The sequence below is a fragment of the Cryptomeria japonica genome, chromosome 11, assembly GCF_030272615.1.
Source record: "Cryptomeria japonica chromosome 11, Sugi_1.0, whole genome shotgun sequence".
Taxonomy (NCBI): Eukaryota; Viridiplantae; Streptophyta; class Pinopsida; order Cupressales; family Cupressaceae; genus Cryptomeria; species Cryptomeria japonica.
The window spans coordinates 307,578,623-307,596,289 of record NC_081415.1 but is presented as its reverse complement, the minus strand read 5'-3'; the positions used below and the strand labels follow the sequence as shown (position 1 = coordinate 307,596,289).

The 17,667-nt window shown below is 33.8% G+C and overlaps 1 protein-coding gene across 1 annotated transcript; it reads left to right on the top strand.

Annotated features, from left to right (window-relative positions):
* The first annotated feature begins 630 nt into the window (after positions 1-630).
* LOC131072401 (disease resistance protein RPV1-like) lies at positions 631-4,874 on the top strand. The gene is made up of 5 exons (XM_058008539.2): positions 631-893; positions 1,635-2,186; positions 2,303-3,377; positions 3,529-3,894; positions 3,993-4,874. The coding sequence occupies exons 1-5, from the start codon at positions 631-633 to the stop codon at positions 4,872-4,874; spliced, it is 3,138 nt and encodes a 1,045-aa protein (XP_057864522.2).
* Positions 4,875-17,667: the final 12,793 nt, after the last annotated feature.

The following is a 17,667-nucleotide window of genomic DNA, read 5'->3' as shown; positions in this document are numbered from 1 at the left end:
TCTTTCCATGAGAATCTGGAGTTCGCTCTAAGACGTTAGAGTGCATGCACACTCTCACACACAAAAGTACCGACTACAAATTGGAGAAAATACTTTACTACTTCAAGAGACTAATCATCCTTGTGGCGTTCATGAAAGTTGTGCTTTGATTATCCGAGTTTGCCATAATCTATACGAAAGTATGTTTTTATGACACATTTGGTTTTTGGGGCCGCTAGAATATGGCCTTCTCCACACATACAGATTTGAAGCTACTTTGTTCCGACAATCCAAATCTACCAATGATTATTTTTGTGACTGCTTCAGTATGGCCTTATCTACACATGTACAAATATGAAGCTTTGATATTTGCACAATCCAAATCTACTAATGATAATGGAGGGCTCTAATGACTTCAATCATCTTGCATGGCCTTAGAGATGATACCAACCATAGATGCTGAAAACCAGGCTCTTCATTTCAAATAAGAGACGTCTTTGGTGTAAAAAATATTATGAACAAATTTATAATGCTTATAAACTATTACATAATTGAAGAATTGTAAATACCAACTATACCGCTCTCCTCTATTATCATATTTGATATATAATAAAATCAATTTGTCTTGTCAAAAGAAACAAATAATATAAAATGGGCCTCGTGCTTGAATTGCAAGCTATCATGGACGATGTCAACTGGCTCAAGAGCAAGATGGAGGCCTGGGATGCCCAAATGGCAGGCCTTAACAAATTTCATTTGCAGGTGTTACATAGCTCGGCACTCACCCTCTCTCTGCTGAGGGAACATACTGCGGACACGGAGGAGGATAAGCAGGAGACAAGGGACCTTTACAAGTTCATGTCCAACGATTGGAACAGTGCCATGGATGCCACTAGAGTGCGCAAGGCACCCCTGTAGCTTGTTTTTGTGTTTTTTGTTGTTGTTTCTGATTTCTAAAGACTTGGTCTCTTTTTGTTGTTAGTTGTTGTTAATGTTGTTATAGTGTTGTTTTTGCACTATGGTTTTTAATAGTTATGCTATGTAAAGGGTCAGTGCCCTTGTTCTCACTGCTTTATTAATCAAAAACAAATAATATAAAAATAATATTTGGACTCCCAAAAAGATATATATAAACTATTGTATAATTGAATAATTGTAAACATCAACTATACCGCTCGACATATTTGATATATAGAAAAACCAATTTGCTTTGTCAAAAGAAAGAAATAATATAAAAATAATATTTGGACCCCCAAAGAGATCTATTCAAATTTGTTGTGGCAAAAGACTGGATGTATAATTTAAAAATAATTTACTTCGTCGTCAAAAAAATAACTAATATTGACTCTTTAATTTTCCACATGCTCTCATTGCCCTATACCACGTTTCAGCCAAATAAGCCCGCTGTCTTCCAAACTCTTTCCTTTGTTTCTTCCACGTGATCCCTCAGTCTTCCACACTGTTTTGTAGATGAAATAAGTCCACCTATCACAGGGCTCCACGTTTCTTCTACGAAGTTTCAGACTCAAAATCACACTTAGTCACGTGTCTTTATTTTTATCACCGACTCATGCTCAAAACCGAGCATCCTTCCACCCCCGTTTTCATTGATTTTCTGTGTGTTGAATTAAATCTAAATCTACTCCCATGTTTAGTTCTACAATCTCTGGTCGATCAGAGTCGGATCCTGCAAACACTGCCACTTTTCATGAAATCGCACCATCTGCATCTGCTTCGGGTACATCCTCCACACTCATCCAAAAGCCGTGTTATGATGTTTTCATTAATCATCGTGGACCAGATGTTAAAGAAACATTAGCTAGCAGCATCTATAATCTTCTTGCTGACATGAAGGTTGCAGCATTTTTAGATTCAGAGGAGTTGGATTATGGCGATTTCTTGCCCACAGCAATAGAAGCCGCAATCCGTGGTGCTACCCTTCATATAGCAATCTTTTCAAAGAGATATGCAGAATCACCTTGGTGTTTGGCAGAGCTCTCATCTATGCTTAAAAGTGGTGCCAAAATTGTTCCTGTTTTCTACCATGTAGAGCCCAATGATCTCAGATATGTAGCTAAAGGAACGTACGCTGATTACTTTGAGAGGCATGAAGAGAAGTGTAGATATAGCCCACAAAAGCTTAAGGAGTGGAAGGAGGCACTCTCCGAGGTCTCATTTTACAGTGGCGAAATTATCAAAAATGACGAGTACGTACCACTCATTCGGCCTCCTTATATGTGTTCTTTTCTATATCTATGTAATTTAACTTTGTAATAAACTCTTTGTTAGTAGTTTAATTTTTCAGTGTTTTCTACTTGTTCAGTGATGAGGTGAGGCTGTTGAAGAATATTGTGAATATTGTATTGAAAGAAATAAGCAATGTGTCACTAGTAGTTGCAAAATATCCAGTAGGACTCAACGAAGCAGTAGAAGACTTTGAGAATACAGTCCAACTTGCTCAAGTTAATTCGGGTACACAAATTGTAGGTATTTGGGGCATGGGTGGTTCAGGCAAGACCACGCTTGCCAAAGAATTGTACAACAAAAGATCCTCGTCCATGGAGAGATCTAGTTTTATTTTTGATATCAGAGAAGCCAAAGGTGTGTTGTACAAGAAGCAGGTTCAACTCCTCAAAGATCTTGGGGTGACTAAAACATTTGACAATGTAGAACAAGGTAAGGCAATTCTTGCAAGGCATTTGAGATCTTTTAGGATGCTCATTGTTATGGATGATGTGGATCATGTTGATCAATTGGATGTTCTGTTACCTGCAAAAGATAGTCTTGGAAGGGGTAGTCTTATCATTGTTACAACAAGGGAATGTGAAGTTCTTAAATCTTGGGGTATATCTTTCATATATAAGATGAAACCATTAGATTTATTTAATGCCAAGAAACTTTTTTGTAGGCATGCATTTTTACAATCATCTCCCTTTGATGGATTTGAAGAGCTTGTTAAAAATTTTGTAGAGGCTTGTCATGGCTTGCCCTTGTCTCTCAAGGTATTTGGAGCACAATTATATGGAGATTATGACAAACGATCATGGGGGTCTTTGTTTCATAAGATGTCAAGAATATTGGATGATGATATCAAAAAGAAGCTCAAAGTAAGTTACGATGCCCTTGGTAATGAAGAGAAAGAGGCATTCCTTGATACTGCTTGTTTCTTTATTGAAGAAAAGAACAGTTTGGCTATCCAAGTCTGGGATGGATCAGGGTGGAGTGGGTTGTACAGTTGGAAAAGGCTTCTAAACAAATGTTTGGTTGAACTTGATGATAATGGTCGCATAAGAATGCATGACCACTTAAGAGATCTCGGAAGGGAAATTGCGAATCAACAATCTCCCTACCGACTTTGGTCCCTTCAACAGATTATTAATGCCAACAAACAAAATGGGGTAAGGTTGATACTTTCTTTTACTGTATAAGCAAACAACGAAAAGGAAAATATTCGTACAGACTATGCTTGTGTCTTAAGAGCTTTATTGATTGTGCTAAATGTTTTTTCAAAACCAATGAATTTATCTTGATGTTTATTGTTGTGTTCAGAAAGTAAATGTCATTCGAGGAATTAAGGATGTCCCAATTGGAATAAACAAGCAAAGATCATATAGTTCCTGTTTGTCCCTGTTTCGTGGTTGCTGCTCACAGGGGGAACTTGCACCTAATATAAGTGGAAGAATTTTGTTTCCTGCACCCTCTTTAGCTGGACTAAAGCTTTTAGTGATAAAAGGGGATCATTGCAATGAAGTAATCAGTGAAGTATCAACGGAGCTAGTCTGGCTTCGCTGGCTCCAAATTGGCCACAGAAATCTTCCAACACGACTTTCATTGAAAAAATTGAGGGTTTTAGAATTACATGAAAACTATGAAGATGGACATCACTTAGAAGAGTTGTGGAAGGCTGAGAACGACGTAAGTAGTCTTCGGTTTCTTTCTAATAATTCTATATTTCAATTTATTTCATAATTGCATTATGTTTTTACATTTGTCTCGTTGGAAATGTGATGCAGGCTCCTGTGCAGTTAAGAGAGTTGGTTATTACTAATTGCAACAAATTTAAAAAATTTCCAAATTCAATAGGGTGTCTCAATGAGTTGACAAGGATAGTAATCAAAGGTCAGAATAATATAAAGAGTTTGCCACAAGAGTTTTGCCGTTTGCAATTGTTGGAGCACCTCGAGTTGCGGTCCTGTAAAATGTTATCATCACTACCCAGCAGTTTCGGCGATTTGACAAATCTCCAGTATCTAGATTTATCCTGGTGCAGAAACTTGAGGAGTTTACCAATTTCTTTTAAGAACTTGATGCTCTTGCAATATCTCAATTTGTTGATGTGCAGAGAGCTCATTGTTAGGTCAGATGATTTCCAAAACATTGCAAAGCTGGAGTTTTTGAGTGTTTCTGGGTGCGTGCAATTGGAAGAGTTGCCTCCTCACATCATAAACCAGACGTCCTTGAGAGAGTTCTATTTAGAAGGTGTGAAGAGGTTAAGGGAGCTACCAATTAAAATCGGTCAATTAAGGAGGCTGCAAAAGATGACTATTGGGAGTGATTCCTTGAAAAGTTTGCCAAACTCTCTTGGAGATTTGTCCTCCTTGACTCATCTTTCAATTCGAGATTGTCCCAACTTGAAATCTTTGCCCAACTCTCTTGGAAATTTGTCCTCCTTGACTGACCTTTTAATTGAGGATTGTCGCAACCTCAAATCATTGCCGAACTCTCTCAGAGATATGTCCTCCTTGACTCATCTTTCAATTGAGTATTGTCCCAACCTGGAATCGTTGCCGACCTCACTTGGAAATTTGTCCTCCTTGACTCATTTTTCAATTCAAGATTGTCCAAAGCTTAAATTTTTAAATGTTGGGCATCTTAATCTCTCTCAGAGCATTTAGTCATTTTCCATCACTTCCAATGTTGTTCAAGTTTCTCCTAATATACTTGCCAAAGATTAAGGGGAGCTAATTGAGGCTTCCACTTCCAGTATATCAAAAATGTTCAACGCACTATTTTGGATGCCATCTTTAATGCTGGTGTAGTATAAGCTAAGATTTTGTAATAATAGATGAACTGTGCTCTTTTTCTTTTTTTTATGTCTATAGTTTTATAAATATTTGAAGCTTGTTTCAATCAGAAACATTATTCATCGTAAGCAGATCATTGGATTCATTGTTTATTCAGCTTTGACAATTTTATGCCCCTTCTTATTATTTCTAATCAGTCTTTGAGAGACAACCACACCGACCTCATACCACACTTATGAAAATCCAGACGCATAAGTTGTAAATTAATAGCAACTGAAAGTAAAATAGTTGATATGAAATGAAATTTTTATGGCCAACGCCTCTGTAACAACTAGTTTATAAGGATGTACGCTTAGAAAAGTTTCAAGGATAAAGGAAAAAGTGGTATGTGAATCCACTGGACACAAGCTTGAAAATTTAAATTGCATTCAATATAGAACCGTTACATCTCTTGGGTTAGATGTAGAAAATCAGATCCAAAATAGCATGAAAAACCTTAAAACTTTGATAGTGGACTCTTCCTGAAATGAGACATGATGGTATTTTTTTCTGAAATTACTACTTTGATTCCATACATCCTGAAATGAGACATGATGGTATTTTTTTCTGAAATTACTACTTTGATTCCATACATCTTTAGACAATGTTGTTGTGCAATTTACAATTCTCTATTACCAATAAATTATCCATCAAAAGATCCCTGAGGGAATTGCAAGGCAGTTACTATGGAGTTTGAGTATCTCCATAGCTTTGGTCTTAGTCTTGGTCATGCAGTCGACTTGCAAGAGCATGCACAGCTTTGCCACGGCCCAATTGTGGCAGTTATTGCAATTTCATTCAATGTGGTGCAACTGAAAAAATTGGTATAAAATTCAACTTTCATTACTTATTTCCCTTTTAAGTTATATCTCATAAATATAGAAACACACATACATGCATATACACATACATATATGCATAGACACACACAAATAGACATAGATACACATAAATATATAAAAACAAACAATTGAGTTTAGTCTTTTGATGTTAAATTTGTTTGATCACAATCGTACATAGAGATGTACACACACATTTTCTCTTTATTTTCTCTATTAATTTTTTTTTTATTCTTTTATTGCATAAGCATTCGTTATAATTAATAAATTCTATCTTAAAGGTTTCATGAGGGTCTCATTTCTTTTTTGTAGATGGAGTTGGGTAACCCAACTATTTCTTACCAAGTGGGCCTCCCGCTATTCTACAAAACCCCTTCAGTCAGCTGCTTTATAATAAGGCGGCGCCTTTCCTTGTTATGAGGAGCTTCTATTTGATGTTCCTTATTTTTCCTAATTTAACAAATGTATAATTTGAGAGTGAATATAATTTTCAATTTTGATGTAGTTGACTTGAAAATAGGTACATATGTATCTCTCTTCAGTTTCACAATATTCTCTTCACAAACACATTTTGACATTGATGTATCTTAGAAGGTATCACATTTAATTATTATAACTAAGGTCTCCAAAGTAAAATATAAAAAACTAGTCAATGAAGGAATGATATGGGAAAATTCATGCACCTCCTTGATCCCTGTGTCGGGAGAAAAGATAATACTCCCCGAAATGTCTACAAGAATGTCATTGGTTATACTTAGAGCAAAACATAAATGCATATAATTGTTTGATGTTAATTTTTTAATTATATCAAATTCTTCTATGTGCATGTTATACTAATTGCTTGCTTAATGTGAATACCTTCACATTGTTGACTATGAAGAAAGCATGATGATAAAGTGAACCATAAAATAAAATAATTGAAGGTAGATAAAGAGCTGAAAAATTATAAGTAATATTCATAAATGTATCTTTAGAAGTGTGGAAAGAGAAACCAATATGCTTTTTATCCGTAGGATCTTTATTCATATGCGTATACATCATAGAATTAGTATGATGATTGAATACCAATTAGTGTTCAATATTGTTAAATTGTGTATGCAATGAAAAAATATTAGCACAACTTTTCAATTTTATTGTAGTGGAGCAACCAAACAATTTCCCCCATCACTCACACCAACAAGATGAATCACTTTATTATGAGTGAGATCTACAAATTTATGCTTGATACCATACAAGTATATGTATGGTGTCTATTAACTCTTTGGAAATTTTATAAGGATTATTCATTATAACTCTTAAATAAGCCTATAGAGGAATCCAATAGATTCATGGAATTAAGGGCAACCAAATTATTAGAAAGGTTTTCAAAGAACATTATCCAATGATTTGCTAAGTTTTGTACATTTCCTAGGCTCTTAATGTTTGAATGATACAAAATTAGATATAGTAGACATTTCATTGGAACTATATTTAGATTCTTTCTTGTCATTTCATTTTAGAAATGTATTATTTTTTGACATTCTGAAGGGTTGGAGGAAGTGGGGAGGCTCTACAATTCCAACCATTATATTCAAATGTTTAAAGTTCAAGTTTTTTTACATGCACGCAAAAATTCTACCACATAATTCTTAGCAGTTAAATCCATAGTTATTAATAGACTCATTTGAAAGGAAGCCAAGTGTGGAATAAACACTTCCAAATGCCAAACCTAACAGGAGAGATGATGCCAAAAAAATTGACAAACCCTTAACTGCTACAAATTAGATAAACACATTCAAAACTAGATTTAAACAAATAAGCTCATAACACTAGATATATGTGGGAAAACTATTTCGAAAAAAAAAACCAAACTCAATTGTATTATTGGCAACAACCAAAAATTACAATACAATGCCTAAAGCCAATGCTCTTCAAGAGTAAATATGACAGCAAATAATTCTAGAAATAGATAGCACATAAAAGCTTCTTAGAAGATATCCAACCTATCATATAAAATACACTAAGAAGCCACATATTTATAAAGCTCAAAACAAGCAAAAAGAGTTGGTAATTTTCAAAACCAACTCAAACGCCAAAGAGGTATGTGGTGTCATAAACAACAACATGCTAAACCCATGACATGTTGCACATAGAAAATTTCAAAGCAACAAAGCATAACTCATCCATAATGGTCACTTTCCATATGTAGTTCACTTGAACTCCACCATAAATACCAATTGTCAAATAATAACTCTCCATGACTTCCACCAAACTAGTAACCATTATAGTAAATAAAAGAAATTGACATAGTTCCAACATAGCAACCTATGACACTAATCCCCTCTTTTTAGGACTCTCAAATCGAGTGTAATAAAATAAATAAATTAAACAAACATGTTTGGATTCTAAGATTGATACACATTAATCTAAGCATTCTCCCACTTGTCGATGACCTATCAAGATTCAAAATTGTCATCTTCTCAAGGCTCCAAGGTCCATAGAAATGAAACACCATTTGAACTTCTTAGTGCTCATTGGCGTTGTCAATGCATCTGTGACATTCACAAAAGTATCAACTTTCACCATCTTCACCTTTCCATCTTCCACCATATCACATACAAAATGAAACTATACATCAATATGCTTTGTTCCAATATGGAAAGTAGGATCCTTTGCTAAACAAATAGCACTCTGGCTATCATAATAGATAATTATCTAACTTTCATCAAAACCAACATCTGAGCATAGCCTCTTAAGCCAATTGTCTTCCTTATAAGCACGAGTAGTTACCATGTACTCTATCTAAGAAGTGGACAAAGTGACTACAACCTGTCGCTTACACATCCAACTGATAGCACCCCCAAATATCATGAAAACGTATCCACTGATTGACCTCCTATTGTCAATGTCACCTATTCAATCCGAATCCACATATCCACAAATGCCAACCGAATTTTGAAACCTAGAGGGATAACCATGAAAACACAAGGGTAAAAGCACAAAGTTGTGTCACATTTTAGGCCAACTTATCAGCATAAGTGAATTTAAGTAATTTTATCTAAAAATTAATTTTAGTCAAACATATGGTCTATAGAGATGCATTATAGCTATCTTATACATGGGCCACAACTTTTCCAATTTGAATTTTCTATTAAATGTATATTCTTTACCACTTTGGATCTAATTACCATTTTATTTTTTTAAAACTCGATGCTTCAATGACTCCTACTCTTATAAATAATGTTTTTTTTGAAATGTAAAAATACCCTTTTACAGATCTATAAGTAAATTTTCCAAAAAATATATATTTTAATATTTAAATTAGTTTTTATATTTTATATTTTATTTTTATTGAAAGTATGTCATCAACACTAAAATATAAGGTTGATTATTTTGTAAGGGAAAAATACTTAAATTTATTTAAAAAATTTGAAAAAAAAAACACCTTAGAGAAAAGAGTCTATGTCAAGATGATATAAATCTTTTCTAATTTGGATAAATAATTAAGAAAAAAGGTGATGCCAAATGGAAAGAGTTATATTTCAATACATGCAACTTTTCAAATTTATTGAAATATATATATATACACATAAAAAATAGATAAATATATTTTTGCACTAAAATAATAAGTTATCAATATACACAAAAAAATTGAAGAGAAAAAGGTAAAATTTACTATATAAAGTGTGACGCCTCGTGTAACTTCAATTTCAGTATTTTATCAGCAACCAAATTGTAGTGTTTACTTTATAAGAAAGTATATTCAAATTATTTTTTTAATTTTTTAAAAAATACACATTTTATTAGTTTACATCATTTTAAAATTCAAAACATATATTTCACTTTCTATTGATTCATTTAAAAAGTTGAATCAACATTGGCCATTTCCTTTATAAAAATGTGACACGGCTTTGTGCTTTTACCCACAAGGAATACTCAAAAGTACTCCTCAAATACCTGAACACTCTCTTAATTGCATCTCAATGCACTCTACTATGATTAGCCATATATCGACTAAGGAGTCCCCCTGTTTGGGAAATGTCTAGCCTTGTAGAGACCATAGCATGCATCAAGATGCCAACAACACTAGGATAAGGTACTCTAGACATGTCCTCCATCTCAATAGGAGATTTTGGATAATCCTCCACTAAAAGCTTTGTCCCATGTAACACTGAAACAACTAAATGCCTACAAGTCGACATGTCAACTCTCTCCAACATAGAGTTAATATACTTACTCTAGCTCATCCAAAGTTTTCTGGTAGCTCTATCTCTTATGACCTCAATTCCAAGAATGTATCTTGTTGCACCTAGATCTTCAATCTCAAACTACGTTTCTAATTGAGACTAAATTTAAAATTATTCTTCTACCATGTTCCCAATAAACAACATATCATCCACATACGAGACTATGATAAGATATGACCATTTCCAGATTTATTATGCACACAATGGTCAGATTTAGATCTTAGAAATCCTAAAGACAACACATAGGTGTCAAATTTTTAATACCACTTTATAGGAGACCGTTTTAGACCATACAGAGATTTCTTCAACTTACAAACAAGGTTCTCTTTACCTTTCTCAACAAAATGCTCTGGTTGTGACATATAAATCTCCTCCACAAAATCATTGTGAAGGAATGTTGTCTTCACATCCATTTGTTCGACTTCCAATTCATAAGCTATTGCAAGTGATAACAAGCATTGAATGGATGGCGGCTTAGCTACACGAGAGAATATTTCACCATGATCAATTCCTTCCACCTAAGAATATCCCTTGGTGACCAACCATGCCTTGTACTTCTCAACACTTCCATCTGGATCTCGTTTCATCTTGAACACCCATTTACATCCAACGGGTTTTTGTCCTTCAAGAAAAGGTACCAGATCCCATGTAGCATTCTTCTTTAATGCAGTCATTTCTTTATTCATAGCTTCCATCCAGGAAATTGCATCATGCATACCCATAGTGTCTCTAATAGTCTATTCATTAGTGTTAGCGATCAAAGCAAATATGCAACTAGAACCCAATAAAGAATATCCAAACCTTTATGGTAAATAACCATATTTGTCAAGCCACTACCTATCATTGATAGACCTCCTCAATTGTTGAGGTTGAATTTCTTCCTCTTTTTAGAAATTTTTGAACTACTTGAGCTCTCCTCATCATTAGGTCCAACAAGAGTGTTTAGTTCATTTATTATTAGAGTAGATGGTACCTAAACTATCTCTCTTTTCTATTTCTCTTCCTTCTTTGGCTGCAAATCAATTGTGAAATTTTTCAACTCACAGAAGATCACACTTCTACTATAGAGAATCTTCTTTGCAACAAGATCCCGAAGCTTATAGCCTTTCACATTGACACCATAGCCAATGAAGATACACTTAACCGCCTTATTCTCCAATTTTGATATTTTTCAATTGGCACATGTGTATATGCCTCACAACCAAAAACATTGAGATATCTCAATGAGGGCGTCTTACCAGACCATGCCTCCATGGGTGTCTTTTCAACTAGTGCTACCAAACCACAAAGGTAGAGCCAAAATTTGTAGCCACCATACACCTTGTACCTATATTTCTTTCAAATACTTTATCATATGGTGGCAAATAAGCAATATAGTGGCTACAATTTTAGCCTATAATTTTGTTCAAGCCCACACTACTCAGCATACTCCCATTCCTCTCCATCAATGTTCTACTCATCCTCTCTGCAACTCTATTTTTCTATGGGGTGTATGGAGTTATCTTGAGTCTCTCAATCCCATGGTCCGTATAGAACCTATCGAATTCTGCCAAACAAAACTCACCACCATTGTTAGTTCTCAAACACTTAAATTTTCTACTAGTCTGGTTTTCAACCAAGGATTTGAATTCCTTAAACCGATTAAAATATTTAAATTTACTTATGAGGAAATACACAAATGTCCTTCTATTGTAGTCATCTATGAAAGAGACAAAATGCATAGATCTAGATATCAAAGAAACATTAACTGGACCAAACACATTTGAATAAATATATAATCCAAAACCCTAGAAGACTTATGAGAACTAGAACAAAAAAACACGGTTTTGTTTACCATATACACAATGTTTGCAAAATTCAAACTCAATATTACATTCATCAAGGCCTTCAACAAGGCTCTTATTTTTTAGGGCTCAAAGACCATTCTTGCCAATGTTATCAAGTCTTTGGTGCCACAACATTGTCTTCTCAACTAGGATCTTCATCTTCAAATCAGTTGCACCCTTAGGTATGGGTAGAAAGAATGACCATCAAATGTAGAAAAAACAATCTTCTTTTTTTCTTGATTTGATGTGGAGGATAAATAATTCAAAGCCCTTTTCTTGGACTTTATAGAAGCACTATTGCTTTGTAATTTGCATGCATCCATCTTATACAAGGTGCCAATATGAACATCCTTACCAAGCACCATAGAGACTCTTATTATCTTACATCCACTACTCTAGAAAACAACTTGCACAACCCATATCACACAACTTTCTAATTGAAATTAGGTTCCATGAAAAACCAGGGATATGCAAGACACCATCAATCCCCTTCACTTTGCCATTAGAGAATCAGATCTTAACTCTTCTAGGTTGACAACCTTCAGGTGAGAGTCATCACCCAAATACACCTTCCCATAATCAAACTCTTTGTACTTTAAAAACTAACCTCTATGAGAGGTCATGTGGAAAGAGGCACCTGAGTCTATCAACCACACATCTTCTAATGAATGTGTTGTCAAGGCTACAACAAAAGCATCTACTTCATCATGAGAGGATTTATCAAAGTCAGAATCAAAGAAATCGTTTTTACCTTTCTTTTTCTTCTCCTCCTTGCACTCATTTTAAAAATGACCAGATTTGTTGCAATTCCAACATTATGCCTTTGACTTTTTACTAAGAGACTTAGATCTCACCAGAGACTTGGATTTACTCTTCTTGTCCTTCATCTTGCCTTTCTCCATCATTCTACCACAAGCAACCAGGGTCTCCTTAGCCATCTCAGAATATTTTCTTCGCATTTCTTTAGACAACAACAAAGAAACTACACCCTCCATCTTGAAAGTGGTTGGTGTGCTTCCAAAGGCCATCACAAGATGATCCCACGAGTCTGACAAAGAACATAATAGAAGCATATATTTCTCTTGATCATTAATCTTAACACTGATAGAAGCCAGTTGAACAACTAGCATGTTGAACACATTCATGTGAGCTACAATGGATCCTCCATCCTTGGATAATACAACTTATTTCTCAAGAATAACTTATTTACCAAGGATTCTTGTTAATAAATATCACCAATCTTCTTTCAAAGCTCAACTATAGTCTTCTCTTCATAAACATTCAAGAGCATCAAATCAGCCAAATAGAGTCTTATCAAACCCTTGGCTTTCTAATCCATTGTATCCCATACATCCTACACTATAGTTTGAGGTTTTTTCAAAGAAATTGCAGCCCACAGATCTCTATCCACAAGCATTTCCTCCATTTTGAGTTTCCATAACTCAAAATTTCTGCCATTAAACTTATCCTTCTCTATTTTGTTGGATGTACTTGCCATATCAAACTTGCATCAAGGTTATGAAATATTTCTTTGTGAAACTCTTATTGAAACTAGATTAGCACAAAAAACCTATCAACCCAACAACAATAACAAAGCTAGAAAAGCTAAGTGTAAAATAAATACTTCCAAGTGCTAAATCCAACAAAAGAGATGATGCAAAAAATATTCTTAAAAACCATTAAATGTTGCAAATTAAAACAAATTCAAAATTATATTTAAACAAATAAACTCACAACCCCAGATATATGTGGGAAAACCCTTTCAAGAAGAAATCCCACACTCCAAAAGCCAGACTCAATTGTATTATTAGCAACAACCAACAGTTACAGTACAATGTCTAGAGTCAATGCTCTTCAAGAGTAAATACAACAACATAGAATTCTAGAGAATATCCGACACATAAAAGCTTCGTAGAAGATATCCAACCTATCATACAAAATACACTAAGAAGCCACATATTTATAGAGCTCAACACAAGCAGAAAGCACCCATGGTTTCTAAAACCAACTCAAATGCCAAAGAGGTATGTGGTGTCATAAACAACAACTTATTAAACCCATGACACGTTGCACATAGAAACTTCCAAAGCAACAAAGCATAACTCATCCATAATTGTCACCTTTCCATATGCAGTTCGCCTACTTCACGCCACTTGTGAAAAGTGAACTCCACCATAAACACCAATTGCCAAATAATAACTCTTCATGACTCTTCCACCAAGCTAGTAACCATCATAGTAAATAAAAGAAACCGTCAAAGTCCCAACATAGCAACCTATGACACTAATCCCCTCTTTTTAGGACTTCCAAAGTGGGTGTGATAAAAATAAATAAATAAAATAAACAAGTTTGGCCTTTAAGATTGAGAAACCTTAATCTCAACATCATTATGTATCTATGAATATTTAATAGTTAATTTAATTAATTGTTTATAAGTTCATGTTGACACAAAGTATTCAAAGGAAGTGATAGCTAGCTCATCAAAATAATAAGGATTAGAAGTATTCAGCATCATAGTTCTTAGGATTTATGGAAATAATTTAGATAAGACTATATCTTCCTATGCAATATTTGAACATTTATCATTGAAAGCTTGTAAGTGAACATTATGACCTCCTTTTTCATAATATAACTCAAATATAATTGCAATAAATCCAATCAGCAATGGGTTGTATAACAACCTCAAATATAACTATGATATACTGTTGATTTTTAGTTATATCCATTATCTTGAATGGCATTTCATAGCTAGAAACAAGAAACTAGATTCATCCCAGCAAACCAACATACATCTCCATATACAACAATCATAACATTATGTCAAACAATTATTGAAGACATTGTGTCAAATAGTCCACATTCCTTGTCAAAGTACAATTACGCTTAGACATTTTACATACACGTCTACCAAGGCACTTGAAACTACAACATCTAACAAAATCCCTCTATTTTTTATACGATGGATTCCATACCTTGCTCCAAAGCTCCCATTTTTGCATGGACAAGAAGGATGCTGGAATAGGTTTTGTAGTTTGGTTTTTCACCTAGCAATTGCATTTGATTGAAAGTTTCTAAATCCTTTTCAACAAAGGCATTTTGTGCATATCCTACAATCATAACATTTCATGAAACTAGGCCTATAATTTGACGGCCACCCCTACCTGTCATATGATTTTTTTATGACAATTTAATCATTTCAATGCCTTTCATTTGACTTTTTAAAAAATATATTAATTGTCAAAAAATATTTAATTTATAAATAATTTTCTATAATTTTTTTTATATTTAAACATTTTTATCAGTTTAACCTATAATTTACATATTAAATATGATTTTTTTATTTTTAATAAAGTAATACATGTGCAAAAACCAATATATTAATTATGTGTAAATCATTATTTTATAAAATAATTATAATACAAACTTGACAATATTTTGAAAAATATATGCACTTAATTTTTTAAATAAACAAAGTACAATTGCATAAATAAATTTTATTGATAAATATAAGAAATTAGAAAATAATTGTATGAATTAAAAAGTATATGCCTTAAGCTTCACTTATGAGCAAGGAGAAGATTGAACCTATAGTAAAATGTCGATAAAATGAAATTATTTGTCCTTTCGGCCCGTTAATGGGCTTCCTAGGGTTGGTCCTATAGAAAAACAGAGACGTAACATTAAATGGAATCCCCAAGACAAACATTGGATTAAGGTGAACTTTGATGAAGCAACAAGGAGTGACCCAGGTCAATCAGGAGCAGTATGTGTGGCAAGAAATCACGAAGGCACGATTTTGGCAAAGTGTGGACAAGGCCTAGGAGTTATCACCAATAACTTAGTCGAAGCTAATGCACCTTTGTTGGCTATTCAAATGGTAAAAAGACTTGAGATGAGAAATTTGCAGCTGGAGGGTGACTCAAAAGTCATCACCTAGGCGATATCGAAAGGGGAGGCAACCCATTGGAAAATTGACAAGAATATTCAGATCATTATAAAACTTTTAAATGATTTCCTAAAATTCAAAATATCTCATACTTTGAGAGAGGGAAATCAGGAAGCAGATAATCAAGAAAAGGAAGCAATGGAGTATCAACAAGGAGAGACTAAGTGGAATGAAGAAAGGATGGTAGTAGCAGATCAGAGTTAAGACAAGAAGAAGATTAACTGTTCATTAATGAAAATATTGCAAGGAGAGAAGGATTATATTGTTCTCAAGATACTTCGAGAGAGGGAAATCAGGAAGCAGATAATCAAGCAAAGGAAGCAATGGAGTATCGACAAGGAGAGACTAAGTGGAATGAAGAAAGGATGGCAGTAGCAGATCAGAGTTAAGACAAGAAAAAGATTAACTGTTCATTAATGAAAATATTGCAAGGAGAGAAGGATTATATTGTTCTCAAGCATGGGAACTTGAAGGAAGTACATAGGATTGAGGTGGAGGTACGAGAAATGATGCCCTTTGCACCAACAATAGAGATGAATGGCGACGGATGATGGATAGTAGTGGTCGATTCAAGATGACTTGACAAGAGATCAAAACAAGTACAAGAAAACCAAAAAATCTCCCTCTTGGAGTAGGATATGTATGTAAGATATGTTGTCAGCTAAAAGTACAAAGTTGTGTCACACTTTTATAAACGAAATGGCCAATGTTGGTTCAACTTTTTAAATTGAATCAATAGAAAGTGAAATATATGTTTTGAATTTTGAAATAATGTAAACTAATAAAATGTATATTCTTTTTATTATTTTATGTTTGTAATTTTTAAAAAAATTAAAAAATTATTTGAATATAGTTTTTTATAAAGTAAACATTATAATTTAGTTGTTGATAAAATGTTGAAATTGAAGTTGCACAAGACGCCACACTTTATTTAGTAAATTTTACTTTTTTTTCTTCATTTTTTTTTTTGTGTATATTGATAACTTGAAACTTTAGTGCATGGGTATATTTTTTACTATTTTTGATAAATATATATTTTTCAATAAATTTGAAAAGTGTGTACTGAAATATGACTCAGTTCGTTTGGCGCCACCTTTTTTCTTCATTATTTATCCAAATTAGAAAAGAATTATATCATCTTGACACAGATTCTTTTCTCTAGTGCATCATATTTTTTTCTAAATTTTTATACAAATTTTAGTATTTTTCCTTGACAAGATAATCATTTTTTTTATTTTAGTGTTGATGACCTACTTTCAATAAATTGGTAATTAGACCCAAAGTGATATAAAATATACATTTAGTAGACACTTCCAATAGGAAAAGGTGTGGCACATACATAACTTAGCTATAATGAATCTATACTAGCAATTGCACTGTGCAATGGTTATGTCGAGAGAGGTGTGTAAGATGAATTAGGAAAACATTGGTCTTTTTTTGCATATAATTGGGTAATACATGGGGTCACTTGGTAGGTCATAATGTTATTTGTGCAACAAAGTTCTCATTAGAGAAGTGATAGCTTTAGATTAACTATGCATCCACTTACAATTATCCAATCATAATTGAAACGGAACCTTTAAATTGAGAAGAAAATCAAGTTTCATTACCAACAGAATATGGTGAGAGCGAGAGAGAGTTTGAGATAGTTCTAGAAGGAGGAAGAGATAGAGGGGGGAAGAGCGAGAGAGAGAGAGAGATGGGTAAAGAGATGAAGATATAGATAGAGAAGAAGTTGGAGATATAAATAGAGTTAGAGACCAAGATGGAGAATAAGGAGATGAATAT

Coding starts and splice junctions, on each gene's coding strand:
- LOC131072401 (XM_058008539.2), top strand. CDS start 631: ATGGGCCTCGTGCTTGAATTGCAAGCTATCATGGACGATGTCAACTGG. Junction 894..1,634: donor AGAGTGCGCAAGGCACCCCT/GTAGCTTGTTTT, acceptor TCCCATGTTTAG/TTCTACAATCTCTGGTCGAT. Junction 3,895..3,992: donor TGTGGAAGGCTGAGAACGAC/GTAAGTAGTCTT, acceptor AATGTGATGCAG/GCTCCTGTGCAGTTAAGAGA.